This window comes from Myotis myotis, unplaced genomic scaffold (assembly GCF_014108235.1).
Source record: "Myotis myotis isolate mMyoMyo1 unplaced genomic scaffold, mMyoMyo1.p scaffold_m19_p_6, whole genome shotgun sequence".
Classification (NCBI taxonomy): Eukaryota; Metazoa; Chordata; class Mammalia; order Chiroptera; family Vespertilionidae; genus Myotis; species Myotis myotis.
The window spans coordinates 8,427,158-8,442,528 of NW_023416368.1; the positions used below are offsets into that span (position 1 = coordinate 8,427,158).

At 45.4% G+C, this 15,371-nt stretch overlaps 1 protein-coding gene across 7 annotated transcripts in view; it reads right to left on the reverse strand.

Annotated features, from left to right (window-relative positions):
• The window catches only part of TENM2 (teneurin transmembrane protein 2), an 897,969-nt gene that overhangs the window by 164,829 nt on the left and 717,769 nt on the right, over positions 1–15,371 (reverse strand). For all 7 annotated transcript variants that reach the window (XM_036312664.1, XM_036312661.1, XM_036312660.1 and 4 more), the window contains one exon: positions 12,721–12,926. In XM_036312664.1, coding sequence (XP_036168557.1) covers positions 12,721–12,926 — 206 coding nt within the window. The remainder of the gene's footprint in view (positions 1–12,720; positions 12,927–15,371) is intronic.

The following is a 15,371-nucleotide window of genomic DNA, read 5'->3' on the forward strand; positions in this document are numbered from 1 at the left end:
CAGTGGGGGCTGGCTTCCCTTAGCGTGGCCCCACCTGCCTTTTTCAGGATTTGACGCTCAGTTCTACCTACGAGTCACTTCATGCGATGCCAACTAGCCCAGCTGCAGGCACTGCCAGGGACACTCACTCCTCTACCAGCCATGAGGGCCCCTAGGCTGAGAGGACACAATATCTGTGTTTGTAGATTGTGACAACTCATGTGTCAGACTCCACAGACAAGCATCAAGTAGATGAAGACAGAGAGGATTCAAACACAGCACCTTAAAATAAGGAGCAAAGAGGAAGAGAGCTACATGATGGGATTCTCCTTTTTTTAAAAAAAATTTTTTTAAATTGATTTTAGAGAGAGGAAGGGAAATGGATGGAGAGATAGAAACATTGATGAGAGAGAAACATCAATCAGCTGCCTCCTTCCAGTCCCCTGCTGGGGATAGAGCCTGCAACCCGGGCATGTGCTCTGTCCAGGAATCGAACTGTGACCTCTTGGTTCATGGGCCCACGCTCAACCACTGAGCAACACCAGGCAGGCCACGATGGAATTCTTTATTCTTTCATCACATGACCTCTTGCAGCAGTAGAAAAAGTAATCGTCAAAAGTGAGAAAACATTATTATTTTTTTCTGGGCACCTGCTATGTGTCAGGTATAATGGCAAATGCTGACATGTTATCTCACTTCATCCTCCCAGAAATGCTATTCTCATCCCCATTTCTCTGGAGAACAGTGGCTGTAGAGATGTTAAGTAGCGCAGCCAGTGCCATTGACCACGGTTGGTGGCCAAGCAAGGACTTGAACTTGGACTCACTCAAGTTTTCCAAGAACCCAGCTGTAGCTGCCAGCATCGCTGGCGGCTGGCCTGGTGTGGAGGTGTCCTCACATGCCTCTGAGCAGAGACGGGGGAGGAAGGCAGAGCTCAGAAGTGTGAGGGTCAGACTTTAGCAGAAGTGGATGGGGCACCCAAGGATGGGTGTTGGCTGTTCCTTTTGCCAACCTCCTAACTCCTCCTGGTGTTCCAGCCACACTGCTCATACCTCTCTTCCAGGAACATGCAAAGCACATTGCCCTCAGGGCCTTTGCACAAGCGAATGCCTCTTGCCTGGCCTGCTCTTCCTCCCCATCTTCATACAGCGGCCTGCTTCTTGCCAGTCCTGACCTGCCTAAACATCCCGACCTCAGAAAGGACATCCCTGGCCACCCGTTCTAAACACCTCTATCACTTCTCCTTTTCCCATTCTCAGTCAAATCTCATCCCTCTCCAAAAAAAGTCACTTGTCTCCTAAGCTACAGTCCACACCCCTCTTCTTGAATGAATGAAAAACATCTAGGCCCAAAGGAAATAACACCCAAAGAGAAGTCTATACCATTTTAGCGGAGTTTTGGTGATACAACTACCGGGAGGACATGACCTCTTTAGGAAATGCTTTTAGGAGATTTCAGTAAATACTGTGCAGTGTTCCTGTATTTTTGTTTACTAGTTGCTCAGGTGACACAATGAGGTAACATTTAATAAGCCCAGGGCACTGTTCTAAGTGATTCACGTGTGCTCCCTTCTCTAATGCTTACAATAGCCCCACTGAATATGCATCATTATCCCCACTTTGCATATGAGGAAGCTGAGACAGGACAGGGTTGAATCCAAGTTCAAGGTCTCGCTTGGCCACCAACTGTGGTCCATGGCACTGGCTATGCTACTTAACGACTCTAGCAGCCTTTGTTCTCTCCAGAGAAATGGGGATTAGAATAGCGTTTCTGGGAGGATGAAGTGAGATCACAGATGTCAGGAGTCGGTCAGTGGTGGCACTTGGGTAACACCTCCCTCAGGAAGCCGTCCTAAGATCCCACACCAGTTAGGCCCGGTGACCTATTTTTATGCTCTTAAACCTCCTGTACCCAACTCTTTAGTAACAGTAATAGCTAACAAGTGATGCGTTAATTGTGCCCCAACAGGAACAGCCTCTGTAGATGATACACGCATTGGCTCCAAGAAATGCACAATAGCACAGAGCTAGCATGCTGTCCTCCTTTTCCTATCCCACAAGAGCTGTGCTGGGGCTAGGCATGGCCGGATGCATTGTGCCTGGTGCCCCAGCACCTAGCCACCTCCCACATTTATAAAAGGATGGAGAGGAGACAGGAATCTCTGGGCTGAGTCAGAAGCCCCCGATCTTCGTGATCTGGATTAGAGTCTTCAGGAGGACCAGCTGAAAGTCAGTCTTCCTATCACCGCTGGTTTCAGCCCGAGGCCTTGCCTTCTCCCTGCAGAGACCGCGGGTTGCTAAGCTACCTGTGAGTGAGCTGTAAGGGCTGTGGACCAGTCAGATGGATTGACTGATCTCCATAGGGTGCTTTCTATTTGCTGGGCATTATCTCATTTATCCTCACAACAACCTGGTGGGCTGTGGTCCTTATTTTACGGATGGCAAAACTGAATGCGGAGACTCATCACAGACATACAACGTAGCACAGATAAGATTCAAATTCAGCCCAGGCTTATGCGAGAGCTAGCTCTTATCTCTCTCCCAATAGTGCATCTCACGGCCCAACAATGCTGCTGCCATCCTCACTCCACTCACCAGGTCCGCATCTCCTCAAAGGCGGAGCTGATGGCTTTCGTCTCTGCATCCTTCTTCAATGAATATTTGTTGCGTGCATGCATGGACTGATTTTATATTTCATCTTCCCACAAGGCCATGCCCCCATCACGCTACCTTTTGATCCAAGCCAGGAGAAGAGTGGAAGGTATTGCTCTGAAGACCAAGTGAGAAACAGTGTCGGGATCCTGGTGAACATCTCAAGGCTGTTCCAAGATGTACCGAAGCTCTACTACGAGGCCAGAAGAATGGAGGTCAACCTCTCAGTGCCTCGCCGATGTGATTTCCTATTTACTGCATGTTCTCATCTTTGTCTTTAGCCAATGGCTTATCCAAAAGGTCATGTTTGGTTCCTCGCCCTCCCAAGGTCAACAGGAGGGTCTTATTGTGGGCTGGTTGTGAAATGAATCAAATGTATTCCCGAGGAGAGGGAGCAAATGGGGAATGTGTCCAGTCGATGAATGATTTCCCGAGGACTACAGAGGGACAGATCCCAGGCACTGGTCGGTTTCTCCCAAAGCCTGGCCTGACCTTTCATCAGACAACGGTGTGACCTTGGGCAAGTTATGTCAACTCCCTGAGGCTCTGCTCTCTCATCCTCAGGGTGAGGATAAGAGAATTACCCACCTCTGAGGGTCACGGTGAGTCTGGCCCAGCTCATGGTAAGCATGCTCACTGTGAGCTATTCTTATGGGTATTATTATTATTGATATAAAAGCCTGACATATTGTAACTCCTTTGGGCTAGCAATTTCATTCTTAAGAATTCATCATAAGGAAATTATTTAAAAATACACAAAAGTATACCTGCAAGGATGTTTACTGTAGAATGATTACAGTGTTGATAAGAGTTGGTTAAAAAAATTTAAATCTACACAATGAATTATTTTTGAGGCATTTAAAATGAGTTCCTGGAAGAATACTCAGATTTAAAAAGATGTTCCCTCCCTATTATTAAGCAGGATAAAAACAGTACGCATGCTATGATCCTGTATTTATAAAAATGATTGCAATATGTGAACAGAAAACTGGAAAATATACTAAATATGTTAATGCTTTCTATTTTTCCTAACATCACCATATATTGCTTTTATGAGGAAAACACAAATAAAAGTTACCTTAAAAAACACAATTGAAATTTGTTGTTTTGTTTTGTTTGGGGGCTTGTGGGGCTTGCATTATGGATGCTTTGAAAAACATGCAAATAATAGCTTATATCATTTCTGCATGCCAGCATGGTTCTGAGTGCTTTATACAGATGACTTCATTTACATCTTACTGCAATGCTGTGAATGTATAATTGTATTATCCCCATTTTACAGCTGAGGTAACTGAGGCCCAGAGAGGCTGCCTGACTTGTCCAAGGTCACACAGCTTGGAGGTACTGGAAGTTGAAATTTGAGGCCAGACAGTCTGGACTGGCCCATACTCTTATGTCTAAGCTTGTTTGTATCTGAAGAGCAGCACAGGCATTCCACAGAATGCTTATTTAAACTTTATCTCATTTTGTATATTTATATATCTTAAAAATATATTTAAATCTCCACACTGACTTGGTATGTACAATAAGATCTAGTTATCTGAGGATATTTGGAATTAGTAAAAAGGACACTTAAAATGAATGCGTGTTTTTTTAACCAATGAGAAAATGATTGATGAGGACTTTAATCTTGAAAAATAGAACTAATTATGAAACTTAAAAAAAATCTCATATTTAGGAAAATTCAGGCTATATCTGCAACTACACTTCAATTGTCAGAGCAAACACCGAGTTTTCATACACTCACAGAAATGTGACACCCAACATTTCATTGTCTCTCAGCTTCATCGATTGCAAAACACATCCTGTTTTCAGAGATGTCAGAGGACCAGCCTCACGCGCACTCACACGCATCTCAGAATCGATGAACCACTCGAGAACAATACAGCATCCCTCCGGCTTGACTGGCCCAACACACTCAGGAGTCCGTCTGTAAGCATACTGGATGCTTTCCTCAAACTTTCCACGGCTGCTCTTTACCTGATCACAGTCTCCCCCTTGGAGGTGCCTCCTGTCACCTCGGTTCCTTCCCTCCGTTGCAGTATTTAATGGTGCTTCCTCGGCCAGACCCACATTCACCCAGGCTCCCCCTGGCCCATTAAGGCACACCCCAGACCTCCAGCATCCCTTACATGGGACTGCAATTCCCGTTTGGGGCCCGAGTGGCCATTGTACTTCATCAGTGACCATGTCTACGCTGCACTGAGGATGCTCCTGGGAACACCGCCCACAGAGAGGAGACAAAAGACGCGCCTGACTGCCATGTCCACTACACACCAGCTCTGTGACCCTAAACTGTCTCGGTTCTTTCCTGTGTCAAGTGGGGCTGCCTCCCTCCCAGGGCTGTTGTGAGGATCAGCTAAGGTTACTCGTGTGAGAACAGTCCTTGGCACGTCGGAGCCCTCCAGCGATGCTGCCTGTGATCACCATGGCTAGCGCCACCTGGGGCGGGACCTCTGCCTGGAGAGCATCTCCTATGAGTGATCAGATGATGAATGGGCATTTGTGACTTACGATAACTTTTGCTTCCCTAGGGAACAGCCTTCCTGAGAGGGCCTTCCGTGAACATTTCACAGCCAGTACTTGCTGTGAAGATCCTGGAGTAACCCTTTTCCTCACATTTTCCAGTGTGGGTTTGAACTCCATTACCTCTGCTGCGTATTTGGAAGTTCCAAGCACTGGTCTCTGAACGCTCGTGGATGTGTATCTGCTCAGAGTTGTATAAGCTCCTGCTCTGGTGAACCCTGTTCAACCAAGTGCCAGGCAGGGCAGGGGTACAAGGTCATGGCAGGACATTAAGCCAGGAATGCAATTTCCAGTGAACATGTGACATCTCCCATAATGACAATTTTTAAAAATAAAGGGTTTCAAAGCTGATTTTAGAAAAGTTTGGGGGTGCAACTTCTCTACTTGTGTATCTAAGGCAAGAAAGTAGTTGTTAGATAGTTGAAGTGATTTAATCTTCAAACAATCATTTCCTGCCTCCCCCCACCCCCCCAAAGTGTGGATCAACTTAATTGAAGAGTAGCCAGAGTATTTTACAAAAGACAATTAAGAAAAAAAACCCTGCTGCTTGCAACTACTTGCAGACATTCATTGTGATTTTTCTCAAAACTGCAAACAAAACGAAGCGCATAAATGAAATGAATATAGAGATCACGTCATCCTCTATAGTCTCTCAACGCTTGTTTTGCTCAAAACAGACTCAAGCTTGTCACAGATTTGCTTTTCTTAAAGAGACAGCAATTACTAAAATGAAGAAAAGTGCAAAGACTATGGTAGAAAATACCCATATTTCAGCTACTCAAATGAATAAACCTTAACATTTTGTCACATTTACTTTCAGTCTTTGTGAGTGCAGTTGTGGGAGATGGGAAGGGAGCTCGCCTTACCTTAAATGCTTTATTACAAATAAAACAAGTACTTTTCAAACCTAATTCTCAGTCCTGTTCTCCTCACCTATTCCTAGAGGTGACCACCGTAGTTTAGTCTGTCTCTCTCTCTCTCTCTCTCTCTCTCTCTCTCTCTCTCTCTCTCTCTCTTTCTCCCCTCCCCCCATATATAATGAACATACATATACAGAGATTAACATTATAGTAACAAATATGGGTTTAGACTATAAAATATACAGCTGTCACTTTATCCACTTATATATGGGGTTCTATATAAGATTTCATTAGAAGATAAAGGTCTTTGCCCAGAAATTTTGCAAAGTGCTGAACTACAGTACCTCTGAGACTCTGCTCAGTCTACAAGGTGATTGGGTGCTGCCCCCTCTGACTTATTTATGTGTTTTGTTTTTGTCTTTCTCCCCGAGCATGACCCTCTGGAAAAGCATTCACAGTGTCCTCCCTGCGCCTCTGTCAAGACCAGTCTCTCGAAAGACTTGAGCCTCCCCTGAGATTCCTCCTTAGCTCTCCATGGTGGCTGCCCCGGAGGGTACCCACCCACTGGAGTGGCAGCTTCGCTTGCTGTGCTGATGCAACCAGGTAATCAGACAGGGCCTTGAGAAAGAGCTTTCAGAAAGCATGTTCGGTCCAACACAGAAGAATCCAAGATTCTCTTGGTTTCACAAACTCTTTCTCCACACACAGTGCAAGGACTTTGGAAAGGGAGGTCTGCAGACATGCCTGTCAAACATGCCTCCTTCAAAGTGAAATGCAATTGCTCTGGGAGCTGCCAGTGCAGCCCGGGTGTTCCCACCACAGCAGGCTCACAGCCCACAGTCCCCTGGAAGGATGAGGTCCAGGGACAGCCCATCTGCCTGGTGAACGGGCATGGGGAGGGAGGGTGCAAAGAGGGTGGCGCAGTAACAGAACCAGGACATGACAGAACCAGGACGCTCAGGAACTCGGGTGATTCTGTCCCAGGGACCTGGTTAGTGCCGCCTCTAATGGAAACGTGTGCAATTTACTTCTTTGGCAAGCAAGACAGGAACAAGGAAGAAGAGAATTTCTTGTCAAATAAGTTTTCAAGCTGGAGGGGGATACCCCGAGGTGACCAAAGCTAACCCTACTCATCGCCATCTACAAATTCACTTTTAAAAAGGGCCATTGAGGGGAATTCATCAGCCCCTGATGAGGACAAATGGGAATGTTTGATCTTTGTCCACACATGCTGGAGCTGCCATATTTGCATTTAGTGGGTGTGATCATGGGGCAATTTGTGGTCTTTTAAATAGCTCCCTGCTGTCATTTTTTACTGTGTGGCTAGTTTTGCTTCCCAGTCCACAGACGCATCCCAGTGGAAAGCGCTCGGGTCAACAGCGGTCCCCTTCCATGCTCCTGCCGTTCAATCCCCAGTCCCACCCTCCAATCAACCCCCTGCAGCTGGAAGGCCTCTGGAAGTCACTGGGCTCCTGGCTCCATCCGTTGGAGAGATGAAATAGGCATTGGTAATATTTGCTAAACAGGACTGTGGAGAAGGCGAAGTCTCGGCAGGGCTCCCAAGCGGGAATGATGTCTTGTTGTCTGGGGCTAATCATGAACCTAATTTGCCGATTATTGACTTGTTCTCGCAGAGGATTGCACTTGGCTTGACACACCCGCCGCAATCAGGGAGTAACTGCCAGATGGCTTGCTCTCTGCCTTAACTACCGGATCCTGACTCGCAGCCGCGGCCTCTGAGGCGTACTGGGTGCCTTGCACTCTATCTGGGTCAGTTCTGATTCCTTTGGAAAGTCTGATGTTTCCTCTCTAGAACTGGGCTGAGCAAATCTGACACGGTTTGTAGGATTGCAAAGATCTGGCAAGATGTGCCAGGCTTCCTTACACACACCACTCCCATAAAGAATTCAAGCCGGTAGGTTCTGACTGGTTTAGGTCAACTCTCTATTTTGGGGGTGTGGGTCTTAACAAAAGTAATGCAGGCTATCAAAAGGCTGCATTTAAAAGACAACATAACATCTACCTTTCAATCTGACAAAGAGTAAACAATGATAATACCCAGTTTATGCACCAGATCAAGTAAATCACATGGGTACTTCCTCACTGCTGGTGGCGGGGACTTTCAGAAGGGCAATCTGACCATTCATGTAAGATCCTTAAGGGTTGCTTTCGGGAAAAGAATGAAGGGTGCTCACAAAGACTAGCCAGGAGGACGGGCATCCCAACACTTTACTGTAAGTGATCAGGGCTTTTCATGGACATATCTGGTGTTCCTCCAACCAGGGGCATTACAGGATTCTACTTCCTGCCCCACTGAAGTTAGGATGACTTGCTTTGGTCCATAGGAGAGGGGCTTAAATGACATGTGTCACTCCCAAGCAGAATTCTTAGGGATAGGTGGACAATTCACCACCTTCTCCTTTTTTTTTTTTCCTGCTGAGAACTAGTCCTGTGTCTGGTAGTGGAGGTTCCATAGGCTTATATCCTTGAATGAGGTTGACATTGAGCAAAGCCCAGTGCCACCCAAGACGAGCATGTGAAGTAGGGTTTCCTAACCTCAGCACGTTTGACTTTTGGGGACAGATAATTCTTTGTTGTGAAGAGCTGTCTTGTGTGTGTTTAGCAGCATCCCCAGTCTCTACCCACCCAGTCTCCACCCACCCACCTCTTCCCAGGGTGACAACCCACCACAGTCCCAGACACCGCCAAATGTCGCCAGGGTGGGGTGAACGTGCCCCTGGTTGGGAACCACTGTTCTGAATAGAAAAGAACTAACCTCTGTCGTTTTAAGCCACTCCATTTCTGAGGTATTTTTTCCCCCTCAAAATATGTTTTATTATATCAAAAATTCTATCTAAATATTTGGCAAAAGGGGACGGCTTCAAATTATATTTTCACATTCTTCCTTTTGTTTTTAATTTTTTTCTTGAATGAAAACAGTTTGTTCTTCAATAAGAAGCAATAAAACTAGAAAGTTAATTTTATTTTAAATAGCTATGTTTACACAATCACCTATTTCTATTCAGTATTTGCTAGGGCCACACAGGATTTCTTAGTACAGTGATATCTTGCATGTGTTCTATCTATATAAAAGCCTAAGCGACCATCGCAACTGAACGGACAACCGAACAGGCTGTGTGGGGCGACCCGGCCGGCGGGGTGTTAGTGAGGGGTGACCAAACGACCAAGCAGCAGGCTGTGTGAGGCGACCAGGCTGGCAGGGGGGTCAGTTGGGGGCAACCAGGCTGGTGGTGGTGGGGCAATTGGGGGCAATCAGGCCAGCAGGCAGAGGCAGTTAGGGGTCATCAGGCCAGCAGGTGGTCAGTGAGGGGTGATCAGGCAGGCAGGCAGGCAGGCAGGTAAGCAGTTAGGAGCCAGAGGTCCAGGATTGTGAGAGGGACCTCCCCCAGGGGTCCTGGATTGGAGAGGGTGCAGGCTGGGCTGAAGGGACCCTCTCCCCCTCCCCCCATGCATGAATTTCATGCACTGGGCCTCTAGTATCTTTATATTGTGTTTCAGTTTACCAAATGTTTTCTTATCTTACCTTTATTATTACAATAGTGTGAGGCAGGTCACACAGGTAGATAAGAAATCTGAGGCTAAAAGTGGCTAAGGGACATGTCCAAGGTCACCGGCGTAATACGTAGCGGGGCCTCCGTTCTCAGTTCTCCCTTTGCCCCAGGACTTTCTCCCCTCTGCCACAGTGCCCCTATCACAGCTTCTCGCCACTTTCCAAAAGTCAACTGGGACAGACTCTGATTCCTGGGAAATTTCAGCAGGTAAGAAAGGATTCTCTCTGTACTTAATATCCTTGGACATGGACACTAAACCTTGTAGGCTCTTGGTCAGAGCCTACAAGGTTTATTATTTTATTAATACTCAATAAAATTTAAGCATAGCCATTACCTGCAACACAGCCAATAGAATTTCATATTCTTTCCCCTCCCCACCTTTTTCTGTCTTTCCAGCTCATATGAGTCACCTTGGCTAGACTGCCAATCCCCATAGAACTTATGTTCCTTGATAGGATATGGCAATAGAATTGAGAAATTCTATAATGAGTTAGTCACCTATCCCTGCAAGGAGCTAAGTACCATCTCCTGGAGGAAATGGAGCCCATCAAAAGGACGTGAATGCATGTAATGACAGTGAACGGGTGTGAGAATGTGTAGGGAGTCGTATTTTCCCTTCCTTTCCTTTTTAAAAGGAGCGCCCTATATTGTACCTGTCTTGTTCATTTCTAAGCATCTGCACTGTGTCTCGCTTACTTGACCCTCCAACGCACACGAAATTTCCAAATTGGCAGCTGGACTGAAACCCTTCAAGCACATCAGCCCATGCCTATTCATTTCTCTTCCCCTGAAATGTGATGGGCCTGTCCTGGGAGTAGAGCTATTTTGAGAGGACGACCACCGGAACTATCACTAGGTTGGCAGGAGATGGACAGTGTGGTGTAGCCACAAAAGCAGAAAAGACACTGTCGCTGAGGATTTGAGTCTTGACTGTCAGCACAGCAGGGAACCTGGGGAGAGTCTGTTTGCCCACTGTCCACTATCACACAGTCCCAGAGAGTTACCTACCCAATTTCCAGGATCACCGGCTTTTCTGTTGCTCAGAGGATGGAAAGGAAGGGGGATAATGGTTCTGGAAACAATGCTGGGAAGAAGTGAGTTTTCCCAGCAAGCTCCCTGCATCCAACTGGCTGAGAGGAAAGCTATGCTCAGCTGTACCCAGAGGCATGCTCACACTTGCTTGACGAATGCCAAAAGGGCAGATTTCACCACTGCAAATCCTTCGCTATGCTGCAATAGGAGCAATGGCACCTGAAGGTCAAGGAGACCACCTCACAACTGGCAGAACTTCCCAGAGCAGCACTCTGCCATGTGCCTGGCCAGAAGTCACAGAAATGCCTCTGGGACTCCTCTCAGCTGAATTCCTCTTTCTCTGCATGAGAAGCTCTTGGAAAAAAAATTGTGTTTTTGGTATCAGGAGTTCTGCTTGGCCAGGGCTACGTTAACATATCTCTGGGTAATCAGTGCCTAGACCAGTAAATATTTTTCTGTGTGGATGGATGCTTGTTCTATTGACAACCACTTTCCATACCGGTCCCTACAGCATGGCCCTCCCTGCTCAGAAAGGAAGAGTCCCTTACACGGATCATTTCAGGCTGTAAAAATGGGATTGCTAATAAGTTTCATCTTGAGAGTCAACACTGGTTGATCATTAGTGGCTGCCTTAGGGATCCTGTTGGAGGGACCTGTACTGAGTTCAGTGAGGAAAACGTACAGCCATCGATTAGCAATGCCTGCCATATACTAAATATGAAGAAATAGTGCCCTCTTGCTTTAGTTTTGCTAATGGGTTTACGGTAAAGCTTTCAATTCTTCCAATTGACTTTTCTAGATGAATACCTTTCCAACACATTTTAAAGTCATCTTTGACTGGATGGAATACTCCTGGAATATTTCCCTAATGTACTTCCTTATGGACTTGCTGGCGTTGAAAGCAAATGAGGCGGGAAACCTCAACGATGGTTTCCTCTGGATATACAATTCTTATTGGAAAAGAAAACCAAGCTAGTTGGGTATTAATTTATTCCAATTGGTATGTATAGTACAATCCCTACCAGGACAAATTAAAGGAGAGGTGAGAGGAGGAACAATGAAATCCATCATGTAATCCAATCTCTTCGTTCCCAGCACTGGGAATAAGGCCACTTTCACAGAGTCCAAGACTTCCCAAGGAGCTCAGTTCAGGGAAGAACAGGAAGTCCCAGAAAAACAGCTGCTGAATTTTGTCACTCTTTTCACTAGGGGTGCCTCCTAGTGAAATTTTAACAAATTAATCTAATAACCAGAACACCTGAACATTAAGTACCCAAAGATTCATCCCCAGGTCTAGCAAAGCTGACTTCATCAGGTAGGGTTGTTACTGTTTTTTGAGATATAGTTCACATAACATAAATCTCACTATTTTACAGTTTGGTAGTTTTTAGAATATTCGCCATGCTGTGCAACCATCACGATCTAATTTCAGAGCATTTATATCACTCCCCAAAGAGACGCCATACCTACTAGCAGTCAGTCCAATTCTACCCTCTCCTGCCCCTGGCAATCACTAGTCTCCTTTCTGCCTCTGTGGACTTACCTATTCTGGACAATATAACTGGAATCATAGAATACGTGGCCCTGTGTATGTGGCTTCTTTCACTTAGCAAGATGCTTTTAAGGTTCCTCCATGTCCTAGCTGTAACGACACTTTATTCCTTTTTATGTTTGAATAATATTTCACTGTACGGGTATGTTGCATTTTGTTTATCCATTCGTCAGTCAAGGACATTTGGGTGGTTTCCACTTGGGGGTTATACCAAATAATGCTGCTATGACATTCGTGTGTATGTTTTTATGAGAAATGATGTTCTCAATTCTCTGTGGGTACATACCTAGAGGTAGAATTCCTGGGTCATATGGTAATTCTACGTGTAACTTTTTGAAGAACTGTCAAACTCTTTTCCACGGTGGCTGCACCATTTCAAATTCTCAATAGCAATGTACCAATGTAGCAAGGTACCAACGTTCCAACGTCTCCACATCCCTGCCAATACTTGTTATTGTTCACCCTTTAATGATAGCCACCCTAGATGGTGTAAAGTGTGTGTGTATTTTTAAAACAGTAGCTCATGGTCAGATCAAGCATGGCCATACCTGGGCATGAGATGGTGGAAGTCCCCTTCTTATGTAAACACCAAAGAGAGCGTCCTTCCCGAGGGAGATGTTGAACTTGAGGAACTGGGGCTGGCTGATGTGAATCTGTGATCTCCAAAACACGCCTGGTGGGACTTCTTGGGTCACACGCCGACCGACCTCTGCTTCGCCACTGTCTATGCTGCTGTTTTTCAATGACCAGGGCCCTGGAAAACAGGGATTGACGTCAAGTCAGCGACATCTATACATATGAGCTGGCTCTCCATTTCTGTTTAATGATATGCCAGGATTTAAACAAAACATATTAAGATTAAACTCATGGCAAGTTCCTCTTCAAGTCACAGCTTAAAACATTCAGGTATTAAATAACAAAACTATAAACCCAGACCCCAGGGCATCTGAGATACTGGCATAATGCTTTCTCAAACTTCCGTGACTGCCATTTGCTGATCAAATATAATAAGAGCCGGAGTCTGCTCAGTACATGCAAAGCTTGCAACGACCCTGAATGTAACTGGGATGTAAAAAAAATATCAGCAGGGCAGGGAGAGTGATATTAATTTGGCAGCATGTTTAATTCTTGCAGCCTGTAATTATTCTTTCCAGCCACAAATCAGTCCAGTGTACTCCAACATTTTTATAAATTAAAAAAAAAAGAAGTGCCAAAACCAGTTTGGCTCGGTGGATAGAGCATCGGCCTGCGGACTGAAGGGTCCCAGGTTCGATTCCGGTCAAGGGCATGTACCTGGATTGCGGGCACATCCCCAGTAGGAGATGTGCAGGAGGCGCCTGATCGATGTTTCTCTCTCATCGATGTTTCTAACTCTCTTTCTCTCTCCCTTCCTCTCTGTAAAAAATCAATAAAATATATTAAAAAAAAAAAGAAGTAACAGTAGATAAAAATCAGTCCAAAGGAAATAAAATAACTCAGTAGAAAACGGGGATTTGATCTTAGGCTGACCTAATATTGGGAGCAACTCCTTCTGTGAGTGAGAGGGAGGGGCTTAGAGACCCCGCGGAAACCACACTGCTCTGGTGGTGACAAGGGAGCACCATCATGGCCCCATTCTGTGGAATTGCTTGTAGGGAACCATCAGTTGCCCACACTCAGCATCTTTTATCACTTTAATCAGAGGAGCTTCAGGACTACCTATGTCATCAGAAGATTTTTAAATCACCAGTGCCTCCCACACTTCTGAGGAACCTAGTTTTATAAGGGTCATTTGTGGTTCCTTCCAATGGATTCTGAACTTGAAAAACAAAATAAGATTAATCTCCTGCCTCCTTGAGAATGTCTAAACCAATGGAAACCAGACACAAAAAGAATCAAGGACATTTTTGTTTTGAGGGTCTTTTCATTTTTCAATGGTCAGTTTGATGGCCTTATTGGTCTGGAAACTTCTTTTTCCCCCCAATCTTTATTGTTGAAAGTATTATATAAGTCCCCATTGACCTCTTCCAGCCGCCCCCCTCCCCGCCCAGTCCCATTGTCTATATCCATGGGTTATGCATATATGCATAAACGTTCATTGGTTGATCTCTTCCCACACACCCTCCCCTGCCTTCCCTCTGAGGTTCGATCTGTTCCATGCTTCTATGTCTCTGGGTCTATTTTTGATCATCAGTTTATTTTGTTCATTAGATTCCACGTATGAGCGAGATCATGTGATACTTTCTCTGACTGGCTTATTTTGCTTAGCGAAAGACTCCAGGTCAATGAACAAAGGATTAGAAATGAGCTCCCCTCTGCATTCCAGAAAGGAGGGACTATTCTGAAAATATTTCTCCGTACGTGGCCACTACACATTGCAGAGGGTTTGGGTGGTCAGGAGAGGGCATGGTTACTGGACCAGCATGGAAGGGAAATGAAGTTACCTTGCTGAGGAGACCTGGCTCTGTTCCTATCTCACCGCTCTCCCGAGACAAGACTCGGGAGTGACTTGGGCCAGTCTCTACATCTGCCAAATAAGACATGGATCTCTGAAGGTTTCCATATCTAAATTATACCTGCCCCCACCCCCCCCAGGGTGACTTGAGGGTCTGAAGTTATTTCCCCCCACTTTTCTTTAGCAAGAAAGGTGATGATTCATTTGTATGTAGCTCAATAGTGGATGAAATAAAAAGTCCACAGGGTCTTAAAATAAAGCAGGGGGAACACTGGTTTAGACCCTAAGAAGAAACTCTTGACCTCTAGAATAAAAAAGAAGCTAGAGGACAGGCTCCGGAGAGAAGTTTGGAAGCTTCCATCATATAACATCATTAAGAAGAAAAGCAACAACTAGGAAGTCCTGAATGGTTCCGAGGTTTAGGTGGGACTAGACGGCTTGTTCCTCGAGCATTTGGATGTTGGCTCACAGACATGGAATACTTGCCTGTAGGGGGAAGAGTGTTGTGTAATATGTAAGAGCAGAGGTGGGTTGACACTCTCTTGGCTCAAAACCCAGCTTTGATCCTTGGTAAATGTACCAATTCTCTCTGCCTCAGTTTCCTTATCTGTACAGTTGGAACACTATTATTATTCATTTCCCAGGATTGCTATGAGGCTTTAGCAAGTCAGTCCACGGGAAGCTTTTAGAATAATTTTGGCAGAAAGTAAATACTAAATAAAAATTAGCTTTCCTCATCATTATTATTATCTGTAAGGCTCTAAG